Here is a 17933-nt window from a genome sequence, read left to right on the forward strand (position 1 = left end):
GGAGGGAGCACAGCTGAGGCAGGATCCTGCCCTCTCTGCTCCCAGATGCCTGTGGTACAGTTACTGCTTTACCCCCTAAGCCCTCCCCAGCAATCTAATTAAGCTTCAAGCAGAGCTTGTCCATCAAACGCTATTGATCAGCTTTCACCAGCACGTGGCTGCCGTTCAATCCCACCACACGTCCTAAACCTCTGCCTCTCACAGACTGTAAAGGCAGCATCACTTCTCCCTCCCCTTGCTTTCCCTGGCTTTGCATCCTGATGGCTGTTTGATCCATCTGCTAAACACACCTCCCAGACACACTCTTTCTGTATCCTTTTCCACTCCCCTCAGGGCTGAGTTCTGCACAGCATCACGCACGCCACTAGCATAACTGAAGGCAACTGACATGAGAGCACACGCGCAATCTGCCTATTCCTCCTGCCTGAACAAAAGTTGAAAAAGCCCTGCATCAGTGGGGAAGAGAGGAGAGTTTGAGCCTCCTCCTGCTACAGAGGACAGCTCAGCAGGTAGGTGGAATTGTGCTGATTTGACTTTGTCCCGTATGACAGCAGCCTGTGATCAGACATCAAACTGGCAGCCAGGGCAGGCAAAAAAGAAAAGCGGACAACAGAAGCTTTCCAGCAGGCATGACTTAGAAGCCATCCCACAACAGAAGGTCTGCTTTGAAATTCAGTCCTGGGCAAACATTGCAAGGCCAAGTCACTGCAGTTCACAGTCCTAACACCAGTGAGAGAGGACCAGCACAACCCGTATCAAGTGACACGATTAACAGAAAAGGGATGTACTGTGCATCCCACCCCAAAAGTCTTTTGATCCATGAAGCATCTCACAAGCAGCCAGCAGCACCATCTGTTGCGTCATGGGAAGCCACACTCCTCTCCCTCAGGCTGAGACTGTCATGCTGTTGCAGGGAAGAGGAAAGGAAAATGAGCTGACATGTCCCTTTTCTATGTTTCCTGTCTGTGTCCCTATCCATGTACTTCAAGCCCTTCTCATCCTCCAGGTAACATCAGGTGAATGCTGCACAGATCACAGTTTAAGAAAAGCCGGATGGGACCCCTCCCAGTTTACAAACCACAGTTCTATCCTTTAATCTTCTCATCTTCCAGAGTGAAAAGGAATCACAAGGACCTCCTGAGGAGCTATATAGCTCAGCTGACCAGAAATCTCACTGCATCACCTCTGATCGTGTCCTCTAACCAAAAACTCACCCTTAGCACTAGTGAGGGGACACACAGGATGGGCCACGAAGAGCATGGGAACATAGGGCACAGCAGGCTTGGGATGCAGGCTGTGGGCATAGGCCTATCTGCAGCCCTATCTTCCACTGTTACCGTGGTGATGGCAGCATTGCACAGACAGTGTGCAGTCCCCAGGTGCCAGCAAAATGCTAGCCCATTTGTTTGTAAAATGAGTTTGGTCACCCCTGCCTGCCTTAAGCAGAGCTTCCTTCTTCTGTAGCCCTCAGGCAACCCCCCGAGGTGCCAACTGCTCCGTCTCTCAAGCCGCTTCACCTGAAGCCATGGCTGCATCAGCAGATGAGGGTTTTCATTCCCCTCCCACAGCACAGGGCTGGGCTGCCACAAGGAGTGCCATCTGCCATGTTCAGAACCCTTCCTGACTTGGGGCTTATAATGCAGATAAAGCAATTCTGAACGTGCCTGTCTTGCTTCTGTATTTTCCTCCAGTCACGGGATATAGCTGAAGACGGGAAGAGACAGCCTCTTGGTTTGGCCCCACATGGATGTTCTTGCCACCCGTGAGCACAAGGCTGGGAGGATGACCTTGCTTTGGAAGCTTTCTCTACCCTAGCTGCACATACCAGTGGTTTATAAGATCACAGTGTTGCTTGCAGGCACTGGAAGGTGCAACTAGGTTCATTAGGTTGGGTTCTGCATGTGCCAAGGGCCATGTACGCATGTTCATCAAGCTGTGGTGGTACATGAGCAGGGCGAGACAGCATTGTGGGCTAACTATTCTGATTTAGAGATTGATGTAGAAGAATAGGGCCAGGCATATGGGTCACTTCTCCATTCTAAGTCACACCACCTGGTTCATCTATGGTGGCCCAGGAGAGGTGTGCAGCTCTGCATACTCTTCTCTCAAAAGCAGAGCAAACAAATAACTCAGAAGCAGAAGGGAACTGATATGGATCCACAGACTTTGGGCCTTGGTGTAAAAACGCTCCCACTGGGTTGCAATGGCCATCAGTGGAGTTATCCTTCTGCTCTAATCACAATCATTAAATCCCTGCTAAAGTCCTTGTCCTATGTGTGTCCAAACAGCTCTGTTATCTGCCACCTCCCCGCACGGTGAGCCGGCTCCCTACGGCCGTGGCTCTCATTAATGCCGCTCTGGCTGGCTGATGAGGCGAGTGGCAGCCGGCTCCGCAGCCCAGATGAGGTTTGTAGACAGCAGGGGATGTTTATCCAACACCGGGGGGATGAAAGTACAAACAAAGAGAGGCCGCACAATTACTCAGGCATCGCACAGGGCCACTCTCATTAAAGACAGTCTCCCCGACGGGAATTAATCTGAAATGACAACTCAGTGAGCTAATTTAGCAAATGGGTCTGGGGCTTGGCCCAGTGCAAATCGTGGGGCTCTGTCTGCCAGGTGGGGCTGGGTCTGCTCTGCTGAGGGGAAGGCAGGAAGGCGTGAAGCTGGGCACGCTCTGCCTGAGTCCACGTACCAGAAGGCATGGAGGCAATGGCAGCCTTGGGTCTCCTTGAGGGGTACAACAAAGATTAAATTCCCCTTCTGCACCAATACCTTCTCCTTCCTCTTTCTCCTGCAGCCTCAGGTCACAGATGGGTTCCAACTCATTACGTGCACAATAATTCTGCCACTATCCTCTGCAACCGTAACCACCAGCCCAGCTCAGATCTTTCCTCCAGGATGCGACCTGCTTGCAATATTAGATGGCTTCTCATTTCTCTTTAATGTTAGAGCAGAGCACTGGGAGGGGATAAAATACACAGAGAGAAATAAGCAACTTAAAAGGCTTTTTATTTTTTAAGCAAAGATCTGGTTTGGGGAGGCTGCTTTGAATCCCCAAGCAATGAAAAACATTTTTAGTTGGAGCACAGTGCCTCAGTGCCTTTCCATGCTGCGAGAGCACACAGAAGAAAAAAGCTAACCAAATGAACACCCCAAAGCCTGCTGGATCTGCCCAGAACCAAATGACCTAAGGCTGCAAACTCATTAAGATCACTGGCTGCAGCGAGGTAATGCGGTTGGCGTTTAGGTCAGTTGCCTTGGAGCAGGAAAGGGAAAACCTCCCAAACCTCCACAACAGATATCTGTGAGGCTCCCCACTGAATTAGCACTCAATGCGATGCCGCTGCCTAGCCCACCCAGTTGACACACTCCAGGAAGTAACAGCCTGTTTGCAAAGACAAAGGCTTTACAAGAAACTTGCTCTACAATGCTAGTATATGTGTTTTGCCTGGGTCAGTGGCTCCAAGCTGTCAGGCTGTTTACTGGGTTTTAATTTAAGGTTAATTCTTATTCTACTGGAACTGGTACGTCTGCTGTGCTATTCAGCCTCTGCTGCAGGACTGGGAACAATCAGCTTCTATAGAAATGCACTTGCCTGTCTTGCTGAGAGCCCATGCATTGCTTAGGAAAACAAATTCCTCCAGACTGCTTGCAATCCCTGCAGGAATGCCCAACCAGCCCTTGGAAGCCATTGAAGAGAGATAGCTCAAAGAGCCATAGCACCAGCCAATTAATAAGCAGCACTTTTAACCCCACCCAGCCCCATTTTCAGCAGCTGCTGCAAGTAAATTGGATTCAAGGGTTCCCAGGTGCTTTGAAAAGCATCCTTCTACTTAGGGATCTTCACATTACATATGCTAAGAGCTTTTCAAGCAAACTGGGGAAGAGCAAGAGGAAAACCAGCAAAGCATGTTACAACCAGTGGGCATTCCAGCTGGTTGCCCTTTGGACTCCAACTAAACAAAAGCTAAGAACCCTCCCAGACAGCCCCTCACCATCCAGCAGGCACTGAGGTGACACGTTGTCCTGCTCACATTTGTCCTTATAATGCTGACAAGCATTTGGCTGTGGAGACTTGGGAGCTCCCAGGGCTGGAAGAGATGGGCTGGCTGCCTGGGTAAGCTCTCATCTATTTGATGCTGGCAATAAATCAATCACGACTGGCCGTGTGTAAGGCCTGGTTCTTTTGTTTGTTTGTTTGTTTGGTTGGTTGTTTTTTTTAATCTGAGGAGAATATCCCACTTCAACACCAGCTCTCTAGGAGGACTTTTGTGCCACCTTAAGTCTGGAAGCCAGTGCATCCTGTGAGGAGGGTACCCAGGCAACCAGTAGCTCCTCATTCAGGCAGACAAATCCCCTTTCTTAAGAGCTCTTCAAACGCCAACGCTTTTAAGCTTTTGAGCTTTTTACAGCTATATTCAGTAAGTCACCATGTTCTGCAGTATGACAATTGATCAGCAGGACACAAAGTTCAGCTCACACGCCCTGGTATGGGGAAGAATGTGACAAAGCAGCAAAGCCTGCAGGACATGGAAGAAGGTGACGGTGCAGGGGAAAAGAGAGGAGGATTGACAAGAGTGCTATAAGCCCATTGGAGATGTCACAAGGAAAACACCAGGGAGATGGCAGCACAGCAGAGAGCTCAGTGAAACCTCAGCACGTGGAGGTGTGGAGACCTTGCCATGCAATGCAAGTGGTTTTGCAGGAGGAGGGCCAGGCAATACTTGGGACATCATTCTCAGACTTTCCTGCTTGTGCTCAGCAGAATGGGAATGATGCTCCCCTGCTGCCTCCTTGCTCTGTCATTTGTTATTCAGACCCAGGCCGCCAAGATGGGACCTGTAGTGATTTCTCAGAGCCTGATCATACATCACATTGGGATCCAACAGGGTCACGGTATAGTAGTCCTCCAAAACACACCTCTCACTAGTCATTATTATATAGTGACGCTGCACAAGAAACATCAGCAGCAGGAACCAATGGGATATGAAAAAAACACAGAAGGTTAGGCTTTCACGGGCACTCAGCTTCCTTTATGTCAGAACTTAAAGCAGAAATGTGGCTTTTCTTTCACTTAAACCCTTTTGCTAGAAGCACAATGAGGACAAGAACCAAGATTACTTTTAGGCACTGTGCAAAAGGAAGAAAACATCACTGGAGAAAGATAAAAATCACAAATTAGTTTGTGGAGTTGCAGTGCTGGTAATAGCAAAACTTGCCTAACAGGGAAGGGGTACTGTGACAAACTGCTTTCATTATTAGAGGCTCCCCTGTGTCCTGTATTATTATTAAGCACTGACAATGTGTTCTGCGCTGTATGAGGAACAAACAAAGGCTGTCCCACCCCAGAGAGCTCACAAGCAAACAGAGACATAAAACTGAAGCCTACTGTGCAGAACTAGAGGAGAGAGAAACCTGGATCTTTTAAATTATTTTATTTCCTACCTGCAGTAAACAAACTTCTCCTTACAAAACACATTTGCTTCCCAGCTACCACTGAACAGCAAGAAGCAGCAATTTGAAGCATCCCCATTTTTAAAATGTATTGAATGCAGGCACTTTGCTGAGCTTGGATGAAAGTATCTGGCGATCCTTACTGGTTAACATGCTTTTTTAAAACATCAGACTCTTCCTTGTCCTTCTCCAACCGGTGCTCTCTTCAGCTTTCCCTCAGTTCTCCTCTCAGCCCGCTTTCCATACTCTGGTGTGATTTCTCTTCAGATTCAGCAAGCCTTGAAACCCACTTCTCTTTCCCTGTGGAGTTTATGTAGTCCCAATAGCTTCATTACTGTGACAGTATGAAAGCCCTTTTGCAACACAAACCGACACTGACTTTCCTGCAGTTCCTGCCTGGAGAGCTCTTCAGCTCATTCCCTTTATTTCACACGAGTGTTGAGGGTAGAAGCCTACTTGCTTGAATCTTTGGCCTATGAAATCTCTAAATTCTACTAATGACTGTGGACTTTTGTTCATATTAACCTCCCTTCAGAATGCTGAGCACTAGCTATCTGATGGGAGGCAGGAATGCTCTGAAAGATCCCAACTGTACCCAGTACCTAACTTAATGAACACTGAGCTGTGTACTCAGCCCATGTCTCTGATTCAGCAGGGGAGGGACAAGACCAACTACAACTCTTAATCATCAGGGAGACACTGATGTAACAACCCCCAAGGTCCTCTCCTCAAAAGCACGCACCAGGGGAGCAAACCTTACCTGCCTGACTTCTAGGCGATACTTGAGGATAGGATCCACAGCATCGGGTTCCTTCTGCGTCCACTGCAAGATGTAAGAGTAATTCTTGGATTGCTTCTGGCTCAGGGTGGGGTTCGGAGTGTCGTAGTAAAATTCTGGGCTGTAAGCTTTTGCTGAAGAAAAACACAGGAGGAAAGTGTTATGGAATCAGGTCAACTGGGGGATGGGCCTGAGTAAAGAACTGCTAAGATAACAGAAAGTAAAGAGTGGGATGGAAGGGGAATATAAATTACAAAGATATCTGGCAAGAGTGAAAGAGCTCTGGTCACCCAACTGACCAACTTCCTTTGGCATGAGAGATTCCTTCAATATTCCAACTGTTGTTGCACTGACACATAAAGCAGTTCATGGCGTCTTTTTTTTTGCAGACTGCTTCTGCTTTCACATTCTAACCTACTGGGAGGGTTCACAGACCTGCAGTACCAGTAGGGCATGACTGACACCAGAAAAGGTGGAAACAGCTTCGGTTCTCCAGCTGGAACCAGCTCTAATCTTTTGTGCCTTGCTTTTTGTAGCTTAGATTGAGGTAACTTTAAACTGGAATTTCTTCTGTTTCATCTGCAGCTTTTCAGAGTCTCCTGCTAATCTCTCACTAACAATCCCTGAGGAAAGATCATTCGGCCAGTAGGTCATAGGTAAAGTGTTATTTATCTCACAGGGGACCACGGCATTCAAAAGGAGACCTTGCTTCTTCTGCATCTTCCCTGCCTTGAAAACACAGTGCTCCAGCCTCTTTGTAGCACGGCTGTCAACTCTGCAGCAAAGGGGATGTTGACCTCAGCCAGGGTGAAAACAGCAAGAGCTTTTGCAGGGACAGAGTTGCCTTTTTTAAACCCACATCTCTAAAAAAACTGAAGCAGGAGAAAAAGAAACACAGAAGAAGTACTGGAGAAAGTAATAGAATTGTAGCATGGCTTATGTTGGAAGGAACCTTAAGGATCCTCAAGCTCCTTGCCTCGGACAGGGTTGCCAATCACTAGATCAGGGTACACAGGGCCCAGTCCAGCTTGGCCTTGAACACCTCCAGGGATGGGGAGAAATTGGATGGTTCAGAGAACAAGGGTTTTCCTATCATTTCACCAGCCACTGCTGGCCTGAATCAGTACCCAGCAGGGCTCGAAGGCTGGTGGACAATGCACAGGGCATGCTTATCTCCAGCCCTGGTCTAATCCAGGCCTGCATACACATGGGCAGGGAGGAGTGCAGGAAAGCAGAGAAGCCCCACCACCATCTTCCTAAGTATTGTGCTGCACCTTGCCTCTCGAATCTTGCGTCCTGCCATTCAGTGTGGTTATAATTAGGCTCGAAAGGATTCAACATTTTATTTTTTATGAACTCAGATGGATAATATTGATGTTTATTTCCAAGTCTTTTTTTCCTTATTATTTTTATTGACTTGAATTTTTGCACAAGCAAGAAGTTCAGAACCACCTCAGAGACTAATTGCTGCTTATTCAACTTGTATTGACTGTGGAAGTCAGGCTTCATAATGGATTCAGAAATAAAATCAGAACTGATTATAATCATAATCTTGCATGATATTAATTCCTTATTAATTGACTCTAAAATAGAAATAGACGCTAAAAGAATATCCTTTTAATAGAAAGGAAGTACATCAAGATACTTTTAGAACTTCCTTTCTGGCAACTTTTACCACTGCCAGAAAGTTTGTCTTTCTCCTCCAGCTGACAGGAAGAGCTGAAGGTTATTCACTCAGTCTTTCAGGGCATTTTTCTGCTGGTAGATGGTGGGGAGCAGGTGATGAGCAGTATGGAGGGGATCTGAGTGTGGACTGGATGTTTTGCCATCCTTCCAAAATACCACAGAAAAGCTAATCTCCCATGCACAGAAGAAACTAATCCCACAACAGAGACCTATCCATCTTGGTCATGGTTATATATTCTGCTTCCAGTACATCTGAACACCTCATGGTCACAGGTGAGTCACTGCCTGCCCATCAGCTAGGAAGGTCTGTGGTCCATCTTTCACAAGAAAGAAACAGAAACAAAAAAGAAACACTGCTGTTCCTCCTGCTCACAGAGGAAGGTTGTAGCAGATGTGAATTAAAACTCCAGCAGTCTTGAGCTCAAGTACTGTAGCCTAGCCACCACGTTATTTTTCTGGTTGCTTTACAGGTTCAGAAGGTCCAATTGATTTGCAGTTGCCCAGGCAGAGATGACTGGAGCTGAAAAGCCAGCATCGGCTATCAATGCCTTGGAAGGAGAAGAAAGATGCAGAAAAACAAATGCTTGCAGCTTTTCAGGCACAGGCTCTGTAGAGATGCCCACTGCTCTCTGTTAAGAAGATCTTTTCACATGGGGCATGACCTGGCACAGAATGGCATTATGTACTACTTATTTTTTCCAGCAAAATTCAGATCCTGGAAGTATTCCTAAACTTGCTATGGACAAAGCTTCCCATAGTGGATGGCTCCTTATGGGATACAGTCTGCCATCATTTAGCTAGCAAAATGAGACTTACAATCATTTGAAGAAATAGTAGAGAGCTCTAAAAGCCAAATCAACTACCAGACAAAGTCCAGGGGATCCCAAAAAGTGAGAGCAAGGTCCTGAAGAAGGGCCCAAAATGTAGAAATGATTTGCATTTCCTCATTCCCAAGAGCATCTTGGAATTATAGCATAGCTGAGTTTTTCCATACTCTGGGAAAGACTTCCTTCAAAATCTGGTCTCTTTGCAAATTATTCTCTTCTTCTTCTTTCTTCTTTTTTTTCCCCAGCCCTTTCTTGACATGTATTATAAATTGGCCCTAGGCTGAAAAAAAAATATTTTGGCTGATTTTTTAGTTTATTAAGGGAACCTCGTTTGAGAGCTTATTTAGAATCTGGTGCCCAAGTCGATTCTGGGGTCATGAGAAAAATAGATTTAATGATCAGCCAGAGAGGCTAGAGCAGATGTGTGGTTTTAGTTGCTATAATTCTGCTCCTCTTCTCTGCAGTTGCAGGCGCTAGGAGCCAGTGACACTGCATGCTGGAAAAAGAAAACCAAGCAGCAAATCTACTAGTACTAGTATTCAGCTCAAACTATGTTTATCTTTTCAGGCATCATAATACAAAGTCTGCCTGGAGACCTAAGGAAGGCACAGGGATATATAATGTGGTTGGTTTGTTTGTTTCAAAGGGAAAAAATTGATGTTTTTGGAGACTGCTGGGGCACGTAGAGCCTTTCTATCCCCTTTGGTCAGTACTTACCTACAATATACTTTGACCAAGCTAGAAAGCTTATGACTGCCTTGAGTTTTAGTCCTACATCTTTCAGACAAGCGTCTAAATACTGCTAAAATACAGCAGAGGCTGCACTAACTGCCCCCAGTCCATATGGTCCTGAAGGTCTGCCTGGATGATAGAGAAAGATGTCCTGCTAGCTTACAGAAGCCATCCCATTTGAACCCAATGCCATCACACCATCTAACAGCTCACTGCGCTGTGCGCTCTGTGACTTACCAGACACCTGGAAGAGGCAGGCAGAAACCCCCACATCATTGGAGATGCTGCACTCATAGCTGCCGCTGGTCTCCCGGCTCACACTGTCCACTTTTAGCTCCGAGTAGTCCTGCTGCTCCACTGGGGGCTGTGCCAGTAGGGTCCCATTGAAGCGCCAGACGGAGGTGGCCACCTTCATGGGGCTGCCCTTCAGCATGGTGCAGCGCAGGGTGACGCTGCGCCCCATGCCCTGGCGCACATCCTGGAAGGCTGGCTCCACCACTGGTGGAACTGGGGACCAAACAGAGACAGACAGCGACGTCATCAGGAAGAGCTGACGATGCTCAGTACAGGCACCACAGTGCTGCCTCTGAAGAGATCTATTGCCTCTGAGAGGATATTTATTATCTAGCAGGAGACAATCTTTGCCAAACAAAAAGCAGCAATAATCATCAGGCATCTCCTTCTGACTGGGCTTGAGCCATCTACTCCCTCATTCCCATTTACTGGGTAGGTGTGGCCTTTAGCAAGTACTCATCCTACAGTGACACTGCTTGGGGGAGCTACCAAGCACTGATTTATCACACGAGAAGTGCAACACCACTCACCACCGCTTGACCTCAACACTGGGATCCTAATCAAAACAACCACAGTCCTTATTCCTCACATCCCTCATAAGCCCTTCAGTGTGCAGGTACGCTCCCAAGCAAGTGTACTCATGTTCAACTAACAGGCCTATCAGAGACACCATGTTCAAATGGAGAGACGCACATTGCCTGTCCTCACAGAACATAGACCTCAAGTGATCATAAAACCACAGAATCATTAAGGTTTGAAAAGGCTAGAATCATCTAGTCCAACCATCCAGCTACCATTGCTATGCCCTGCAAACTATGTCCCTCAGTACCGCATCTACACGTTTCTTCAACACCTCTAGGGACGGTGACTCCACCACCCTGGGATGTTGGAGTGCCTCTCTCATCAAATACATCAATACAATACATCAGACACTGGCTACAGGGACCCAGGGTCCTATTCTCATCTCTGCCAACAGAGCCCTGATGTTGTGAGGTGAGTCATTTCTCTCTGGGTCAGCTTCCCTGCCAGTAACACAAGAATGATATGTGGACACCTCCTTAGCAAAGGAGGTTAAGTCTTGTTCTTTGGCACTTAGAAAAATTTATAGGAATCTCGTAGTTTGGGCATGGTTGAGGTAAAGTAAGGAGAAAGTCTGAATTAGTATTGCTTAGGTCAACCTCTTATTTAATGCAATAGCAGTAGATTTCAGTCTCAGCAGATATCTGACGGACACGTTTCACTTGCAATAAACTCTTAATTAAAACACTGACATGGGGGAATAACCAGAAGCTCTCTCTCTAAAATGAGGTAGGCTTCCTGAAAACAAAACAGCTGTTAGCCCAAATGGAAAGGAGGGAGAGCAGGTTTATAGCAGCTCCAGCACTGTCACAACTCACCTCTGGGTTCAAAGTATCTGTTCTTCCACTGACTTCTTTGCAGTACTTGTCTACAAAAACACCTGCCTCTTCTAAGCATCCATAGATCTGCCAAGCACAGCCAAGCCCCCAGACTCGCAGCACACAGCTCACTGTGCCAAAACATAGCTGTATGCAGGTCTCACAGCATCCCTTCATCTTAGACATAGATGTGCCTGGAGGGCTGCAGTGCAGCAGCCCATCCCCTCCCCTAGTCGCACCCCAACAAGACTCTCCTACAGCTCTGTAATAAAAGTGATTTCTCCATCCTCACCGCTGCCACCCCATAGCTCTGCTATGCAGCGTTGTCCTTCCTACAGACACTGTCAAATCTCTGAGCATGGAACATAGAAACACCCCTTCTACCTGGCAGCCATGGTCAACAGCGACTGATTGTTTTCTAGATACCTGTTCTCAGCTCTCAGCCTCTGGGTCCTTTACTGTGCTTAAGTGGATTAAAAGCAACCCTTGACTGAACTCACATCGCCGTGCTGAGTGGCGTGGTCAGCTCATTACAGATGGTTTTGCTAGCAATGTGTCTCAGCAGGTGCTCCAAGCACTGACTTGCCTTTGGCTCACACGTCTCCCACCTCACAGTGAGAATTATGTGAGAAGTTGTTTGATTAGACCTAGTGCCATGAATGTGTCATCTCTATCCCTAGCTGCTATCCCATTTCTTGGGTCACGTCTGCTCCTTAATTGAAGATGGTGGGGTCTCACATTATAATCAAAGCCAGCTGGTGGTGACAGAGGGGAGGAAAAAAATAAAGAAAAAGAAAAGGAAAAAAGGGGGAAATAAAAGGAAAAGGAGGGCTTAAAAAAAAACCAAACAACAGCTCTGGTTGTACTCAAAATGATCCACATCATGAGAGGGAGAAAGGGGAATGGGAGAGCAGCACCTGTGCATGAACTGGGACAGAAGAGCAGGAAGAGTCTGAAAGAGGACAAAGTGTTCCCCAGAAGGATGTGCCCTGAGCCCCACGGTGGCAGGGCCTGGGGCTGAGAAAGTCCAATTGCTTCCTGAGGTCACAGAAGCAGCACGGCAGCCAAGGATGCAGAATGTTTAATCTTCCTCAGCTAGGATATGGGATTTACTCGATTTACACTGGGACAGGCTCAAGACCTATGCTACTGTGCTATCACCTTGTGAAGGGAATGTCTGAAAGTGCCTATACAGTAAACACTGATTACATTTTCTCGCCTCTGGCAGTAGGTAACAACCAACAAGCCCTAGCTCTGCTGATGGCACTGAAGCTCCTGAGTTCTCAGTAGAGAGAGCTGAAGCAGGTCATCCTATCAGCACAACAGATGCAGCACCATGGCAAGGGGCAGTGCTGAGGGTAGGAAACAAAAGTCAACAGCAATTTCAGTGCCAGAGATCAGTTCTGGCCTCCAATGCCTGCTGCGGAGCCCACACTTCTGTGAGTAGGCTACCCATAAAGGGGAAGCCCACCACCAAGGCAGGGATCCAGACTGCACATCCTAGCAGATAAACAAATGGTGTTTTATCATCTCCAGCTTAAGCACAAAAGAGAGCTTGTTTCAACGAGCTGGCGCTCTGACCGTCTGCGAGGAGAAACCTACAAAATGACTCTGGCTGTAAGGGAGATATCTGCTCCACACAGCAGCATCTGGCTCACGAAGCTGTCACAGTGCTCTTTGGGATGCTTGGGAATCGGCCTCAGTTTTTGCCCTGGTTCCAAAGGAGGGTCCTTGCACAGAGGCTTCTCAAAAGCCTTCCCATGTTTCCCTGCTCTCCAGTGCTCTGCTAAACAGCAGTTACATTCCAGGAAGCAGGCTGCTGTGCTTCAAGGGGAAGGTAAAAAAACAACCAGCCTTCTCTATACACAGGGCATAAGGATTCCCCCAGCAAACAAGGCAAACAAATACAGGCGATTACTGTTTTCTCTCAGCACTTAGTTTAGCACTTGAAGAGCCAGCCAGCAGGAGGAGCAATGGAGGGGGTGAAGAAAGCAGCTCACTGCTGCTGCAGGCAGCGATGAAGGAGCAAGGCTCCTCCAACAACCTTGTTAAGATGCGGCTGCTGTGAGACAACAGGCGGGGCAGCCTTCCTTCACAGCAGAATTATTGTGCAACAGAAGAAAACATAATCATTCACCTGCTCGTTAGGAACAAATCAAATCAGACCAACACAGGAAACCTACTCCAGCATGCCAGGCACCCTAAAGTAAAGCCAGGCTGCAAGCAGCTCCCTTGCTGTGAGACGGAGCAGATGCTCTGCGCTGACGGCTGCTAAACTAGCACGGTGTTCACAATGATGAAGGGCAGGAGCGAGGGAAGCACAACAAAGAAATGTCAAGTGTCAGAGGGTGTTACTTTGTGCTCCGATAACCTCTCATTTTCTTGGTTTCATTGGGAATAACTAGAACTGAAGCGCACTGTCCTGTCAGATGAGAGAGAAAAGCACTGGCTGTTGGGCTGTGGCCAAGACTGCAAATACTTGTTGAAAAAGCCTGTTCTTATTTTAGCCTCGAGGAAAGGAGGACATTTCTTCCTCACAAGATCCAAAGTACTTGCTGGAGAGACCACAATCTCTGTGTTACACTGAGGTGTCACCATGCTCACGCATGGCTCAAGGAGGTCTATTCTGTGATCCCTGTGATGCTGAGTGCTGTACGTTCACATCAAGCTCAGATGCCTCCAGAAGGCAAGCACTGATGTTGGGTGTGTTTCCTCCACCAAGGCTGAAGTCGGAGCACCCCAAGCTGCCAGCAATGAACTGCAAACAAACAAGCTCTATTCTTCCATCGCCAGTCCAATTAGACAAAAATTTACATATCATACTTAAATCTAAAAAGTGCAGCACATAAAACAAGCAGTGACAATAGCAAGTCTTGCTAGGTTAGCAAGTGGCTTTATTTTCTGCAGCTCCCAGCCTACTCTGCTGAACAACTCAAGCCAAGCCGCACAATTACAGCATCAGTGGGACTCCTGCTCATAGGCTTCACCTCACCCTGTGTGTGTGTAAGCTGATAATTGACCACTCATTTACAGGATTAAAACTGCAAAAGACATACAGAAAATCTGGTGTGAAAGACTGTGCTTTCTATTTAGGCACAATCCTTAGCTATATTTTGTTATCCAAAGTGGCTAAAGATATCAGTCAGCAATTTCTCTCTGGAGATGAGCATGGGCTGTGTCAAGGCCTTATGAGATTTATACAACTCCATCCAACATCCATTTACATTCTGGTAGATACCCTCCTGAATTCATACCAGAGTTGTCTAGATGACAGCAGAGGGTGCCTTCTTTATCCAACTCCTTGTCCCATAATCAGAGATGTTAAATGTGTCACAATGCTGCCTTCGTAGAAAATAGAAAACTCCATGCATTGAGTTCCAAGAGAGACCACAGCTCTCCCTCCAAGCAAGAAGGAAGCTCTTCTTTTGTCACAAGGCTGCGAAATCACAGCTGAGCAATTCTGTTCTCTAAAACAACATCCATATTCCATACCCAATAACGCATATTGGGCACCAACCAAGCACTTTTCCATTTGAAGACAAACATCCAGCTAACATTTGCAAGTTCAGTTTCCTCTGTTTCTTTCTGAAATAGAAGAGGGGAGATGGAGAAAAGCTTGCTCAACCCATCTGAGCTGAAAGCCAGAATATCTTTCCTTCTTCTATGCCTTTTGTCTTTGCACTTCACCGTCCTCATGTATAAAGAGATAAAAGATTTATTTCTGCAAAATGCTTGAGAGCCAACTTGCAAGTATTGTTATTCCAAACAATACATATTACCTCGAGTACATTTTCTGCTAGAGAAGTGGGTGGGGGGACCAGAAGACCAGAGCTCTGAGCAGAGCAGGCTTAGCTGTGTGCTGGTTGACTGGTTTTAAAAGAAGAGCAAACAAAATATATTCACAACCATCTTTTCTGCTTTCTTCTCTGAACTTTCCAAGCCAATTAACTCAACTCGTCTTCACCTTGTTTTAATAAAGAAGGATTTGCTAAAGAATTTCCTCTCCTGCATGATGAGCTGTGATGATTAATACATGAGACCTCCCTTGCTCACTTTGTAAAGCAGTTTCAAGAAAGTCCATCCTGGATGGGAATTTCCAGACCTTCTGCCTCACATATATGTCTCCATAAAAAAGATCTGTCCCAGACATGCTGGAACTCTACTCAGACTCACAGCCCAATTAATTTGTGCTAACAAGACACTACAAAGACAAGCGTTCCCATGCCTCACTTACCTTTGAGTGCTTGCTTTCAAAACAGTGTGCTCCCCTAATTAAGAAAGATGAGTGGGAAAGGATGGTGTATGTTCAGAGGACACATACACTTTTGTATGTGAAATGCACGCTGTTAACCCTCCCCCAACCCACACACCACCCAATTAGAAAAGTAATTCACAAAACAAGTAAAGAGGGTAAGACAGTGAGCATGCTTGTTTCAGAGCTGCCTTCAATTACTGTTCAGCCAATGGCATAACCCATATCTAGTCTTTTACTTTAGAGATTCTGGAAAATATTGTCTTAACTCACACGCAATTTTGCTGGTTGTAGCGTGGTGAAGCAGGATGACAGCTATGCCAGATTTGTTTTTCTCCTGCCCACCCACATACCCATAAGACGGAAGTCCTCCCATTTGGAGCACTGCCAGACCACCATCTCTTCACTCAGGCTTATACTTCTGTCTCCTAAAAGATAATGAGATGCCGGCTCATACGCATGCATCCATTAATACATGCTTCTGTTTAACAAATTGGGCTGGGAGTGACATCCTGCTCCCAAGAGCATATAAATAGTTTAGATGCAAACATTCACTAACAGTCAGCCAGTGATACTCTCTCCCCAAAAGCATCCCATATGCATTAACTTCTGGCAGAAGACCAGTTATCTCACTACTCAATAATTCATAGGTGAGCTACTCAACTGGGTAGTTCTGGGAATAAAGAAACTCGTTGCCAGTACAAACTAAAGAGAGAGGAAAGAAAAAGAAGCAAAAATGAACCACAAAGAACCAAATAAGATTCTTTTTCCAGAATGTGAAATTCACATGTTTTTTCCTATGTCAGGGTTAGGTACTGGTTTTTGTTACCATCTAACCTCATCCTGCAGCTTAAGCCTACTACAAGCTGTTCCCATAGCTGGTTACATTCTAGTAATCAGCTCTGTCCTATCCCAGTAGTTCCCAACCTGAACCAAAATGAGAGAAATTTTGACCAAATTCTCCTCTTCTGGAGTCCTTGACAAACGATGTTGGCATTTGATACATATATGTATCTACAAGCTTTCCCATTCTCTCTGTCTTCTGCTCTTCAGCTTTAGTTTCTTCTTAGATTTCTGTTTTCTTTGGGCAGAAACACTGCCTGAGAATTTTAAATGCCAGAGGTATCATATACAAACAGTTTTGGGAAGGAGAAAAGTATAAGAGAAATCTGAATATACAGCTTTAACTCTCCTCACGTGCCTGGCAAAAAGAAGCAGGGCATGAAGACCTATAGTAGGGCAGAGAGCAACCGGTACCATTTAAAACCATGTGAGCAGAAACAGAGCTGCTTGGCCCATTGCAGCAGAATGCATTCCCTATTCTTCCATCCAGAATGTAAGGAAGTGAAAATAGAAGAGAAACAGACCATCTGTGGTGTTCATAGTTCTAGGACATGCCTTCCACATTCCCGAGGACTGGAAATACTGAAAAAGGACAGTAAACTTGGAGCTAGCTAGAACAGGACTTTAAAGGACAGATTTATCTCATCTAACTTCAGGCTCTTTGTTGAGGCACTGAAGGCGAACATCACCTCTTCATGGAGGTAACCTCCCCCAAAACCAACAAGTGTGGGGTACGTATCCAGAAGGCAATTTAGGACTAGGAATCCCTATTTGATATTACCTCCCTCCTACCAGAGCTGCACAGGAAGCCAAAGCTGCCCACAGCCCTCACATCTCTGCTGTGTCCAGCGCCTTCCCTCTATATGAACCTCTCCATGAACTCTCAGTGCTGTGTTTGATAAGTTCATCCATAAGCTGAGTCATGCATCTGAAACTTGGGCAGCATGTCCTGCTGTTGGACAGGTGCCACCTCCTGTGCTTGAGCTGCTTTGTGCCACAGCAGAGCTACTCTGGAAAGCAAAACAGACACCAGACAGCACTTTCCCTATAGCAAATCAAGCAATAAATCTTTGGACTCCAGACAGCATCCAATTAGTGCCACTGCTAGGGCTCATGTCCAGAATATGCAGCTGCCTGCAAGGAATTGTCTGTTTCCCCTTGTCTCTTAGGGAAGATCTTACCCACACCGAGAAGAGCTACCAGGCAGAGGTGATTGCTGGCTCCAAGCAGCAGCCCAGTAGCAACAGGCTCTTATTCCATCACCAGGTGCTGGAACAATTCAGTCACCTCCATACATTTAGAAAGTTGGGGGCAGGCAGGGCAGTAGAAAATGCCCCTGAGAATGACAATCCTGTCAAAAGGGAGAAGAGTTCCTTCTTTAGAAATTCAGTGATTGTCAGAGCCACAGGTGGTCAGAGCCTTCTGCTCAGAGTTGGGCTACAAGCCTTACCTCACCTTCTGTTTTCAGTTTGAAAGCTGAATTGGGAGCGCTAGATGATCCCTCCACAGCTGCTTTCAAAACAGGCAGGTACAGCAAGAGGCAGCACAGCCAAGAGCAAAAGTTTGATTAAAAAATCAGACGTCCTTTAATTGCAAAGGTGACAGGCATCAGAATTGGATGGGGAAAAGATCCAAGCCAGAAAGAGCCTGGTAAGGAAGGAGGGCCA

General features: G+C 46.5%; 1 protein-coding gene across 2 annotated transcripts in view; it reads right to left on the reverse strand.

The window, feature by feature from the left end:
* Positions 1–17933, reverse strand: part of MDGA1 (MAM domain containing glycosylphosphatidylinositol anchor 1) — a 128684-nt gene that overhangs the window by 36637 nt on the left and 74114 nt on the right. Inside the window, exons 9-10 of one of the 2 annotated variants that reach the window (XM_072332525.1) lie at positions 9718–9987; positions 6218–6369 (exon numbers count right to left, since the gene is read on the reverse strand). In XM_072332525.1, coding sequence (XP_072188626.1) covers positions 6218–6369; positions 9718–9987 — 422 coding nt within the window. The remainder of the gene's footprint in view (positions 1–6217; positions 6370–9717; positions 9988–17933) is intronic. The other variant, XM_072332526.1, reaches the window with a different exon arrangement.

The sequence above is a fragment of the Excalfactoria chinensis genome, chromosome 3, assembly GCF_039878825.1.
Source record: "Excalfactoria chinensis isolate bCotChi1 chromosome 3, bCotChi1.hap2, whole genome shotgun sequence".
Taxonomy (NCBI): domain Eukaryota; kingdom Metazoa; phylum Chordata; class Aves; order Galliformes; family Phasianidae; genus Excalfactoria; species Excalfactoria chinensis.